Source organism: Nuphar pumila, chromosome 1 (assembly GCF_984573655.1).
Source record: "Nuphar pumila chromosome 1, dmNupPumi1.hap1.1, whole genome shotgun sequence".
NCBI lineage: Eukaryota > Viridiplantae > Streptophyta > Magnoliopsida > Nymphaeales > Nymphaeaceae > Nuphar > Nuphar pumila.
In genome coordinates, this window is record NC_143249.1 from 170854696 (window position 1) to 170868293 (window position 13598).

General features: G+C 36.1%; 1 protein-coding gene across 1 annotated transcript; it reads right to left on the reverse strand.

The window, feature by feature from the left end:
* Nucleotides 1-135: 135 nt before the first annotated feature.
* LOC149851263 (uncharacterized) lies at nt 136-12114 on the reverse strand. The gene is made up of 10 exons (XM_090008130.1): nt 12013-12114; nt 10469-10545; nt 9094-9164; nt 7569-7633; nt 7431-7475; nt 7215-7295; nt 4685-4752; nt 3286-3334; nt 1051-1211; nt 136-510 (listed from the first exon to the last, which is right to left on the reverse strand). Exons 1-10 carry the CDS (start codon nt 12112-12114, stop codon nt 423-425), a joined length of 807 nt encoding a protein of 268 aa, XP_089864256.1. The 3' UTR covers nt 136-422.
* Between the last annotated feature and the right edge of the window lie 1484 nt (nt 12115-13598).

Below are 13598 nucleotides of genomic sequence, written 5' to 3' on the forward strand. Positions count from 1 at the left end.
CAAGGTAATGAAGGATAAAGTAACAAATCTTGGTTATGCAGGGCTTTTCAAGTGACCCATTTAAAAATGCGTGTTTTTTTAAGAGAAAAGATGGATTTAAAACAAATAAAAAATAAGATATGTGAACTTGATGTATTAGAGAGAAAAAGCAAATATTGCATCACTTGCACTTTTTCAATTTATTGCAATATCTCAGAGTTTTTTTCACGTCCGACTAAAAGGCTTTTAAAATGTATCGGATGAAACAAAATTACAAAAACAGTAAACAACAAAGTTTCAGTCGGTAGTGTTCTTGAATTAACTCAGGCAATGGCTTCTAAAAGATGAAAGCTTCACTGAACCAACAAATAGAGTCGGTGTAGCTCTCTCCACTTTGCCAGCGGGTGTAAACTAGTTTTTTCCAGCTTAACATCTTGTGTCAGCTAGAACGAACAAACAGCTACAATTTTGAACTTTTTTAGAGTATTTATGTAGGTGTACCGAGACAACAACACAAACAGCTTCCGGAACCTGCAACACACATCAAAAGAAATGCCATGTATTGTATTTACCAAACACATAAAAGCAAAAATATTCACAAATGTGCTCCATTTTTTCCAATCACTGCTGAATGTGCTCCGCATAATTACGAGCAGCTGATATGTGCAGTGTTTTTCTTCCATTGACAACCTGAGAAAACCACCCCCAGAGTAAGAGACCTGGCCGTGCTGGTCAACCCTGCCAGTCTATGGTCGCTTCTCCGGCGGTGTGAAACTGGGGTGTAGCCCTCGTCCCAAGGGAGTTGCCATGCTTCGGCAATATGCAAGGGGGTGACGGCCATGAGAATGGAGCCCTGACCACCCGTCTAGTGGCCAAGGCCCCACCCCACTTCACGAACCCCCTTGGGGCAGCTGGCATGTGCAATAATTGCTATTGAGTTTTAACAAGGTGGTTTCCTGTAAAGGAGATCAGGGGCTCCTAAGAATTCAAATCAAAGTCTTACCAAAATCTTTCCTGAATATTGAACATTTCATAAGATCTTGATGGCATGCAAAGATTATTAGAACATACCAAACCCACTGGCTACCATGTTGTGCCATCGCATTGGCGCTCAGACGAGGATATCTATTTGGCAAGAAATATATTTCCTCTTTCTGGTGTATGCAGGATTCAAGAATTGACCACCAGATGTCTACTGGGCCACAGTACTTGCGTGCAATATTAGTACTAATCTGCAAGAGCAAATGCAGCCACATCCACAAGGTTTAGTATTGCTCAAAATTTCCACATAATGACAGGAAAAACAATCTTAGCAAACAAAATTTAATGTGCATACTTTTGCTTGCAAATCATAGACAAAGACCATAATGCCTAAAGCATTGAGGAAAATGGCTACTGAGGGATGAGAGTTGTGGTGGAGGATACAGTTCATTAAACATCGTCATGTTTTATGTGTTTCATTTAGAAAATGATGAAATCATGTGCTCTTTTGTGTTAGCTGCAAATCAATGCACACTTTATTAAAATTGTATACCTTCAAATTTTAATAGTGACATCCACATCAGTTAGCAATTCAATTCATATTGAGTTTGAAGAATATTTTAGTAAGCAGCCAAATAGTTAAACATGCACATCCGCTTTAAATGAACATGAATTGAAAGCTAGGACCAACATCATAACAGAAAAATAACAGTTGAAGTAGGTCGTCTTTTGGGGGTGTAAGAATTTGTGTGCTCAACCCCAATTCATGGTTCTGTTCCTAGTCACATGCAAAGAACAGTTACATGCTTTGGTATTTTGTCGCATCAAGAAGCTGCAGATTTTCCTCCCCACCTTTTCCACATTTTTTGTCTAGGAGCTGTCAAGTAACTTTATGCTGATGAGCAGGCAGATAATGAAAACGATATGTATATAATGGGACCCAAAAGGGAGATTGATGAGATAATTATGACAACACAAGGAAGATTATATGCACTGACTAATAGCCATAGTAGCTCCAAGAGTCGGGAGCTTTCTGCTCAAGCTTATACAAAATTAAAACTACAGAAGAACATGGTCAAAGTCCAATTCACGTACAACCTTTATATTCCATAGGAAGCATAGGCACATGTGATTGCCAGAGCACAAAAGTACATGAAAGAAAAGAATTGGTAATTATTGATTGACCTCATAGCAACTTCTTAACTGAACAAAGTAATTGCTCCATACACATTGGAATGTGCATGAAATATCCATTACAAATGAATAGATAAAATAAGCTGGAACTGGACATGGCAACCAACCAAGTGTGCTATTCAGGGAGCATGCATCACATAGTAATCTACATGATTTACATGCAAGAGATCACCAGCCTTGATATGCACCTAAATAGATGAATTGCAGTATCTGAAACATGTATTGAAGAAAGAGCATAGTAAAATTCTTGCCTAGTCTCCCACCTAGGGCACCTAGATGCAAGTGTACGCTTAGGGGCACCTAGGTGCCTAGGCGAGTATCTAGGTGGGGGCACTAAGATTGGTATTTATTTTTTTTATAATCTTTAAAACATTATATTTATGTTTTGGTTATGTATTTTGGAACATTTATGTTTTCCAGTTTTTTTAAATTTTTATTTTAAATAATTATGTTCTTTTGTGGGTCTCTAAGCAATCCAACTAAACAAATATTTTAGTTTAGATGGATTTGAATGTTAAAAATGTAATTATGTTTTAATTGTTTAGTTTCATTCATAGATTGTGTTTTTTCTTTCAGTTTCAGTTGTTTAGCTTCAAAAATTGTGTTGAATATGTATTTTCTATTAATTTTAAGAATTCATTATAAATTCTTAGTTTGTTTTTTATTTTCTGTTTTTTTTGTCCCAAACTATTTCCACCTAGACATCAACTAGGCCTTTTAAGCCCTGTTTGTTTCATGTAATTTTCATGGGAAGTTGCTGAGCTGGCATCCCTTTCCCTTCCTTTCCCATCATGAGTGAAACAAACATCAAATCATCATGGTAGGAATGTGCCATGCTGGCATTGGTGGGACCTAGTTTTTCCCACCACCTACCACTTTTCATGTGCAAATCCTTTCATACCTGCCCTCCATGAAAGCATTCTCATAGGAAGGCAGAGCTGGCAAGATTTTTTAGAAATCTGTGCCCATTCCCATGAAAGGTCTTAACTTTCCACGAGAATGAAACAAACTAGCCCTTAGGGGACTGGCGCCTAAGCGCCAATTAGTGCTTTTGACTACTTAGGAAAAGAATAGCCATTAATAGATCAAAGGAAAAAGAACATATGCCTGTTAGAAGGAAACAAACCCTACAAGTTCCCAGGCTTCAATATTTCTCTTCAAGTTGCCCTTCATTAGCATGCTGGTAACATAAAATACAATGGAAAGTAGGATTAGTTTCACAAAAGAATGGTTGCAAGGCAGGTAATATGATTATATGGGACCATTTCAACTAGAAATTCTAACATCCTTATGCACAACAAAATTTGGTTACTGACATAAATTTTGTTGTGTGCGTTCCAGCTATCAAAATATTGATTATGGAACCCAAAATTTTCACCCATTTTAAATTTTAACAGGCACTTGCCTTTTGACAGTCAATCCATGTTTGTTTTATCAAAGCTTCTTACCAATTCCTAGTATGACATCAAATGCATTTTAACTAACTAAAAAATCATAGTTTTTCCATACTTGAAAATCAAGGTCACTGATTGCTGTTTTTTAAGCTGAACCAATTTTAAAAAGGAAGCAAATGCTTTTCTTTTTGAATGGCCAAAAAAGAACTTTATTAACATTAAAAAATATATACAAAATGTAGTGAAGATATTAGTCATCAGTTTTCCATGTTCTCGGCTATCATAATCACTGACTGCATTTTTTCTCAGTTTCTAAAAACATGAAGTTATAGCACTAATCCATATTAGCTTTATCTCTGTGGTCTCTAGGTTTTACAGATTATTGAGGAATTTTGCATATATGACAATGTATCAAGTGAATACTACTTGAGCTTTACATTGTAATCTTGCATATGTAATTTGGTGATGATATCAGTTGTCAGCTTTACATTCTCATTTCAATATTATCAAGTTTTATTCATTTAAGCCATCTTCATAATGACATTAAATTTTCCCTCTTACTGGATATGTTTTTCTTTTATCTATTTGGTAAAATATGAAAAACAACATTTTGTTTTAAAAGATTAGCCCCATTGACCCCAGGTTTCAGGTTTATTTAGAAATTTACATCATCCAACAATTGTAACAACTGATACAACTAACATTCAATATGTAAATCAATTTACAAGAACCAAATCTTCCAAACCAACATAACATAATCTAAATCCAATATGTGTGCAGTTTGATGATCATGTAGTCAACCACCTATTCGCTTTCACCAATTAAGATAATAAGAACCAGACTGACTAGATCTAAAGCTTGTCAAAACTAAAGGGTTATGAAGTTCAGGAAAAAGACAATTATTGAGATATGAAAGAAACATTAACAGGTAAGAAACTAAGAGAAAGCCTATCACAAATTGAAAGTTTTTCCTAAAAATAGGGTTCTGCCAAAAAATTTCCTAAACTTATGTGTTATGTGTCATAACAAACAAATATCACCAATATCTTTTCAGGAGAAAAATGTTTGATGGAAGAATTTTTTGATCTAATTAAAGCATAAATTTTCAATGCAAGCAACATTGAAAATAAACTTACCGTAATCCATGATGCACATCTCGGTGATTTCTATGACCAGAAATTCCATAATAGTCAAATGTGATTAACTGAATCACAATAAAAGTGAAAGAATGTAAGATGCCATGAAAAATAAAAAAAGTCCATGGATGATTCTTTCTTCCTATAAGAAAGAATACAATATCTAACAAAATGGACTGCATCTCAAGCATCAGTAATCCCAATTGCATTTAACTTTACATGTATAAACAGCCAAAACAAATTTTGTAGGCCAAGGATACATTTAATACAACTCAAATATTTGAAAAGTAGGTTCATGACTTGAATATGTTGGCCTGGTAATTCCTGTAGATAATGATATTTTTGCTATTGTGTTAGAAATTGAATGGTACGTCTGTGTGGGTGGGGTGGCGGGGTTGGTTGTGCATGTGTGTACATACTCAGGTTGGTATCAATGAGTGGAATCTCACTGTTCAGACAGTTTTCAAGTAGATCCAATGGTAATAATCATGGACATTTGCCATGCAACATGCTTTGGATCAAGAAATTAAATATTAGAAGACTTTAATGGACACTACATTTCTCAAGAAAATGAATCTTCATATCCAGATTGCTAGATGTGAAGCATGGATAACAATAAATAGACTGTAACAAAGGTATCTGGATGGTCAGATCTAGTAGAAAATGCATGAGAAGGTGAGAATCACTCATTGATATAGAATTTATGGTACACACTAACGGAACACAAGTGCACAAAAGAGATACCACAAAGGGCTAGAAAGAGTGGCACAACCACACAAGAAGCCACTGATGGGCAAGATACAAAGAGCCACAAAGGGCTAGGCACAATGCTCACAAGATGAATAAGAACACGTAAAAACAAATAATATTGTATTGAGAAAATGCTTAGAAAAACAATAGATACAAGAGAGGGGATCAACCCCTATATATACACCTTTGAGAGATTGGGCTCTATTGGGGAGCTCCCAACGACTCTATGGTCTTTTGACCATAGAGCCCATGCTCTATTACACTAAATACAAAAAAGGATAAAAAAGAAATAAATAATAAAAAAACAGAAAACTGTTCCAATTGAACAGTGACTATTACATGCAGTAAAAAGACAAAAATTCCCCTGGTGGGCATGACAATTTACAATACTGCAAAACTATATATATATATATATATATATATATATATATATATATATATATATATATATATATATGTATATATATGTATATACAGGGTTAATATTTGGTCATGTCGATCTGATTGACCGAATGAGTTAGAAATCATAGGGACAAGCTGTGTTGACCCAATTGAACCTCATAGATGTATTCAACAAGATCCAAATGCTGGCAACCGGTTCTTGTATTGTGTTTATTTTATGAGCAGATAAAATATCACAAATTTTAGGCATGATTTTTTGAAGGTAAGGTTAGTTTCATGAAAAACAGAAAAAAAAAATGATTTGGACATTATGGCAACCTGACCATATGTTAACCCTATATATATAGCAAGAGAGAGAGAGAGAGAGTTAACCCAAATATTACTGGTTGGGATCCCCCACTACTGAGACTATTCTTATACCCTTGTACACCCCAGGTCAGGTATGTATTAGGTACATGTTGGTTTAGGGGTGTATTATGTGGAACCGATTGAGTGGGGCATCAAGTCAGCTATAGACTCGATGTGATCAGGCTTACAAATGGTATACCCCAAAGCAAACCTGTTTAATACTGGACCCAAATTTTAGACCCAGCTTGGTCCACCTAAAATTAGGTACCTACAGGTCAAATCAGATTGACTCCTTAGGTCTACCTGAACCATTTAAGTGATATGAAGGTGTCAGATATGTTGGTGCTGTAAGTATGATTGCAAATGCTACCAAAAGATCAATCAGAAAGGATTTCCATGGCTGCTATACTGAAAATACAAAATATTTGCAAGTTCTGAGTGCATAGAACATGCTAAAGAGAAAAAGCATTGTATGCCCCAAACCCAAAATGCAACGTTGAGGAAATCCGCTATACAGAAACAAAATGATTGATAATCGCACAGAGAAAACTCAGAAAAGCAAAAATCATGGCAGTATACATAACCAGAAAGCAAAATACCTGTAGATCTGTTTCCTGCAGTTCCAAGAACATAAAAAATGACAAAAGTTGAACATCATGACTTGTTTTCCACAATAATGCAAAAAATGAGTAAAACCCATGGAATTTGTCACTCAGCTTTTATAGGTGGGCAAACTCTTCCACGTAAAGAGCAAATGGTTCAGCTTTCAAAGTGTGTAGAATTGCACTAGAAGTTCCCAGTAAAACATTTTCATTTATAGGAGAAGTCATAGTTGGTTTTTCTAAATGGAGGCCTCAATTGCTATCAAAAACTTATCCAATGGCATGAACTCTCCTCTCTCACACACAAACAGCGTGAAGCAAACACGTAACTCCCAATGAAAAAATGTACATCCCTTAGAATATCATCAAAAGACTAAAACAGGTACATGCATTGCCTAAGGTTACTCACTACATTATGGAATACATACTGTGTCGATACCCCAAGTTACCACAGCATCCTCAATAAGACTTTTAAGTAAAAAAGGGCTCCACAATTTGTCAAAACCATCCTTCAAATGAAAAGAGAAAAATCAGATCCAATGAAAACAAGAAGCACCATCCGAATAGAAGATACAGCTTGGGCAATAATAAGTTCTCAGAGTCAAGATCTGTTGATGACTAGATACTGTGAAACATGGATATACCTGTAAATCAGGATGGTCAATGATTTTAACTCTTTGGAGTTGTACCTGAAAGTGCCATAACAGCATCACCTGTATTCATTCTATTTTTCCAACATTGCTTATCATAATGCTTCTCTAACACAATGACCTATGTATTACCTTGAGGATAACACAAGCACGATGGAGCTCTTCCTTTCTTAAGGTTCCCTTGCCCTCTGCATCACCTATGAAGAGTGTAAAATATGAAGCCTTAGGTTAAAAGGGTAATCTGAATTCTTAGAATATCATTAAAGAGGTTGTTAAGCGCCTTGAAAAAATAAAAGGAGAATTACATAGAAGAAAGATTTTCAGGTTATTTATATTTATTGGACTAATATCTGATATTTGCTGCAAAACCTATCCAACCTTGGCGTTGCAGGAAAATGCATACCTTACCAGTGCCAATCTCTAACATTTGCCAAATTCTTGAACCATAGAAACGTACAAATATACAGTAAATAAAGGGTATCGAGGGCTAGCATTTGGCGAATTAGAAAATACATGTATTCTATTATCTCCCTTGGAGATAGTCATTCTTCAAGTCTAAGGGTTGGTTTGAAGAAATAAACATGTTGAAGGAGCACTTGTGATTTTCCGTATTGATTGGCTTTCTGTATGTGGTTGGCACATGGCACTGGTGAGGCAGAGTTAACCATAAGAAGGTGAACAGGGGTTTAAAATTGCAATATGTTTTGTATTTATTGGGTCTGGAAATTTCTGCATACTAAGAGCAATTCTACAGAAATTTTTTTGTTAAGAAGCGGTTTTCTTCCGAAAGGAGAAAGATAAGGGTTTTTTGCTGCTCCTACTTTGGAAGTGATGTATTGCTTCCATGTCTGATAGACTACATTTCTCCCTCTTAACCTATGTCACAGGGACTCTTCAACTAGGTGCCGCACCCGCGTCGCACCCGCACCCGATGCGGTCAACCTGACCCTGGGTGTAGTCAATGCACCCAGGGTCATTTATGTCCAACTTTTGGACTTTATATATATATATAATTTTTTTTATATTTTTGCCGCACCCCCGCCCCCGCTCCCTCACCCATGTGACATAGCTCTTAACATTTGCTTGTCTTTCTAAAGGAATAATGACCAAGGAAGAAAACACTACCATTTTAACAGAAATCCACACTAAGTTCCAAGAAAATGCAAATCATTTGGAGTTCTTGCTCAAAGTGATGATGTGTTTTATGTTGGCACGGAAGATGGTCGTGTAGATAATGGTGGAGGAATGATACAGAAAAGAGAAATATGGGTTAGCCATGGTCATTGCTTCATTTGAATATGATCAATTTCTGAATTTTTTTCTTGAAAATCTTGAAAACCCCTATGTTGACCTTTAACTTTCTGGCAAGGCAAATTACAATGTAGAAAACAAAGGAAGGACATGCCTAGGGACCAAAGAAACACATGCAGATGATAAAAAATTTCAATCTAACTTCTTAGATTCAGCAATCTCTCCAACATTTCAGATCACACAAATATATTCCAAGTGCTTTTTTGACAAGTATGTATTCTACATTGATACTTGTGGTTTATGATAAGCATCCATTGAAACAATTGCGGACACCTGTCAAAATTGATATTACGAAAAAGTACTTTGGTCCATGGGTTTTCACCATACCATAATAGAAGAAACTTACCAGTTGAAATGCATAAAACATGAACAGCCTGTCTTGCTGATGCCAAGTACAGAATTGTTGGGGCAAAAAACCTGAACAAAAAGAAACTACATATTAAGCAACAAGACATGCAAGTGTTTCTAAAAAAGTTCTTAGAAAACAACCACTGCAAATGCTCTTTCCCCAATAAAGGGGTGAAAATCATAACATTACTTTTCTTTGGGCATATAATGATTATGTGTGGATGATCTTCCAAGTACAAGGAGCACCATATTTGTGAATGTAGCATGCTTAGTTCCTATTTTTCTTTTAAATAAAGTGATGTAGGAATGCTTTAGTCGTGCTTATCAATTATGATATTCATTTATCTATTTATTTTACTTCCCTTGCTTCCTTGTCACTTCACAGACAAATCTTGTTTCATTTCCTGAACAATCCCCCACATTGCTTTCTTTTATTTCTCACTTGTCCTCTTAAAATTATAAATTTGTTGATTTCCTTCAGATTCCCCCATCATTTTTTGCACCTTACCCCTATGGCAACTATGAGTAAACCGATACTATATTATTTGTAAAAACTTAAAGATAAAGCTGACATGGTCATTTGTACCTTTTCCTTTGGGGTTTTGCACAATGTACTATATGAATTTCATATATTGTTATCTTCATTATTTTCTGTTATCATGAACCTGTATTTTTTATTAATTTATTCTTTGTTTGTAAACACCCTTGTCACGGCTGATGGGTGATTAAGATATAAATCAAGAACCCTAATGCAGTCGTTCACCCATGAAGGAATAAGGAGACACTTGCAGTTCTATCTCCTTCCCTACTTCACTGTCTCCTCTTATTACTGCAGCAGCAGGTCCCTAGGAGACATTCATGGTAGAAAAGATAATTATACCTTGGATTCAGATCTAGGCAAGTTGATATTTTCCCTCTATACCTGTTTTTTTCTTCCATCTTCTTTCTTGTCCAATAAGCAATCCCTTTTTTTCTTCCCACTCTTTCTTGCAGCTTTCCTTTGTTGTTTTGTTATTTGTTTCTCTCTTTCTTTCTTTCTTATTATATTGCTTCTTCTTCTTCTTCTTCTTCTTCTTCTTCTTCTTCTTCTTCTTCTTCTTCTTCTTCTTCTTTATCTTTCTTATTTTATTGCTCGACTTCTTTCTTTTGACCTGTTCGTCAATTTTTATTTTTGGTTTTCTTTTTTGTAAGCCCCTTGCTGACGCCAGTACTCTCATATCAGTAATCAGATTGTTACTTTGATCTGGTTTTACTGAAAATCCAAATAAGATACTTTATTGAAGCAATCACTAGATTGAATTAAACTGGGATCCCTTTACCCAAAGTGGGTACAAATTGACCCCATCTAATTTCATGGTGTGGACTGGGATTACTGTCCCAGTGTCCCTTGTATCCGATACATGAAGCTGCCAAACCGTGTAGATTGAACTATACCACCACCCAAATTGATCTATAAACAATAATCTAAAGTAGAAGGTAGTGCAGAACAAGGGCTTATAGAGCGGATCAATTTATCAATTTCATGCTTTTAGAGAAGGTACCAAAGCAAGTCTTTTGCAATGTCACCAATTTGTGGAAAATAGCCAATATGTCAAGTGCTTCATGGTAATATCACACAATTAAGAGAAGATGTAAAGGAAAATAACATTGTCTCAAATGTGTGATTTAACTAATGATGATTCAGCAGCCAATGAGCAATTATGATAAGGTAAAATATGCATTGTGAGGACTATATTATGGGGCTAGAGCTTCCTTGTAAGTATTATGACCAAGCCATATTATCTGTTTCACAGAATTGCAACTTTTCCTCTTGCATAATAGGAACTTTGTTACTTTATCATGGATCACTGTTTTAAAACAAAAAAATAAAATCAACAATGAAGAGACTAAAATAATGTGCAACAAGTCTATCTTCAAACAATTTTATCACATAGAATGTAACGACCCCAACTCACACCCCTGAAAAAGTGTGGAATTTTTTTTTTAAACTATTGTGAAAATCTTCCCAGAAACCCGAGGCCTTTACAGACCCACTCACAACCGGATAACTCAACAAACCACAAGGGATCTTACACCCATCATCCAAACTATATGGCAAACCATCATTTATTAATTCAAAAAGAATAGAGTCAACGAGACAAATGCAGAGTTATCAGAGTGCATGATAATTAAATGAAAAGAAAAGAGCCACGGTTGTCCACAGAATTTGTCAACCAGTCATGTCGTCTCCTCGTAGCTCCTCTCATAAGCAAGTCGCCTCACTGGACATCTGAGGCTGCGAAAAACACTAAAAGTAGGGTGTCAGAATCGAAGGAATTCTGTGTACGAATCTTCCTATTGAAATAAATAAGCATAAAGCTATGTCACATGGGTGCGGGTGAGGGTGCGAGGATTCGGCACTTCCAAAAAACCCGGGTGCGGGGGTGCGGCAGGGGCATATATATATATATATATATATATATATATATATATATATATATATATATATATATATATATATATATATATATATTAACCAAGCTTAATCGAGTTTCTTCATTAAGCTCTACTGGTCTGAGCCGAGTTTAATAGTTTAATCGAGCACTGCTGGATGCATATATGGTTTTAATTTTTTGCTATTGAATCAGACAAATATCAGGATTTGATGGATATTTGATTACATGTAAAAGAACCAAATAAGATACGAACACCAGTCCAAACGGGGCGAGACCCCATTTTCCCCCTGGCCAGGACATATATGCTTGGTTTTTCATCCGACTCTTTTAGTTATTCTCTCTTAGTTCCGTAACTGAGCTACTTTAGAATGGTAACCAAGTTGGTCATCCCTGAAGGCTGTATTGTCCATGATCATTACATCCTGCCCCAAAATCTGGGCAGCTCATTGGCTTTAGATATTTTGTATTAATTTTTGTAGTACGTAACCTCCAGCCCAACGCATATCTCGAAGGAAATCAAAATCTGATTTAATATTTGCAGGCAGGTACAGTGGACTGCAATCTGTACGGGCCAACATGGGCATCATTACCCTTTTGCCTTCCTGAACCCTCTATTTTAACAGAACCATCCGTGCTCTCTTCAATTTTCAGGATACAGTATGGTTGTTCTCTGAGACCATCCAGATTTTCATGAAAAGTTAAGCTCTCATCAACTACGAGAGGTGTCAGATCTTCAGTAAAAGGTGAGAATAATGAAGAAAGCCACCAAGTGTAGTATCAATCCATTGCCTGATTCACTCCCCATCAAAGTTGCGGTGAGGACCAACATCCTGTCCAAGAGATGGAGGTATCTCCCCACCGCAATCCCCTCTGCAGATTTCGATGAGGATCATTTCCTAGGGAAATTTAAAAAAAAAAACAAAAAAAAAAAAAATAGACCAAAATGACCCTGGGTGCGGTCAACGCACCCAGGGTCAGGTTGACCGCACCCGGTGTTGCACCCGCACACGCGTTGAGTCGCGTCGACGCGGGTGCGGCACCCTGCTAGCCGAGTCCCTGTGACATAGGCATAAAGAATACAAATGGAATTCATGCAACAATTTAGAGGAATGCATTTATGACAATTTCATAATGTAAACAAACATTTAAGTAACATGGAACAAATGCAAACCAAGAGAGAACATTAATTATACATTAAATATATGTTATCATGCAATAAAAAGCGCATATCATACATTCATCCATATATCATAAGGGAATAAATGAATATGCATGATCTAATACATAGTGGAAAAATGCATGAACTCAATGCATATGAATGAATAAATTATTATTTTTAATCAAGTCCTCTTTCACATGCATATCCCTATTCAGATGCACACACATTTAAGTTTCACTTTTTATTACCATTGCCCGCGGATACTCAAAACTGGTAAGAATTCCCGAGGTCAAGTATGGTTCCCAGGGTAACTTAATACACAAGTTGTATTTTATTACTGGATTCCAAACTTAGCCCTCGATCAATACTAGAAAACTGCATCATCCATAGAAACATTAGAAATCAACATCTAATGTCGGGACACCAAGAACATCAGCATCTACAAGTGTCACTTTCTTGGTATACCAAAACAACGGTTGTGTTTACGCACCACCCCCAAATACATTGGCGGACTCTTCCTAAAACCGTGGCCAGGAGAAAGAACTTCAATATCGGGTACAGGGGTAACAATAGTGCACACCAAGTTTTTTTATCCTCGTAGTCTTCCAAAACCGAAACTCTAAGATTCTCCTTCTAACGACAGAAGATCTCAAAATGTATATTACATTGTTCTTTTTCTTTATCTTATTATTAAAGAACAATTATTGAATTTGCAATTTACCATGAAAAAAAAAGCTCGCATATCCCCATGTGAGAACCATCACGAGACCACCGCCCGCGGAAAAGCATAGAACAATGCAATACTGTGCAAAAATATAAATGTGATTTTTGCGATGCATTATAAACAAGTAAAGAAAAAAGCAAATCAAAGATCAATGCTCACCAGGCCTACGATGATTCATTTTGATC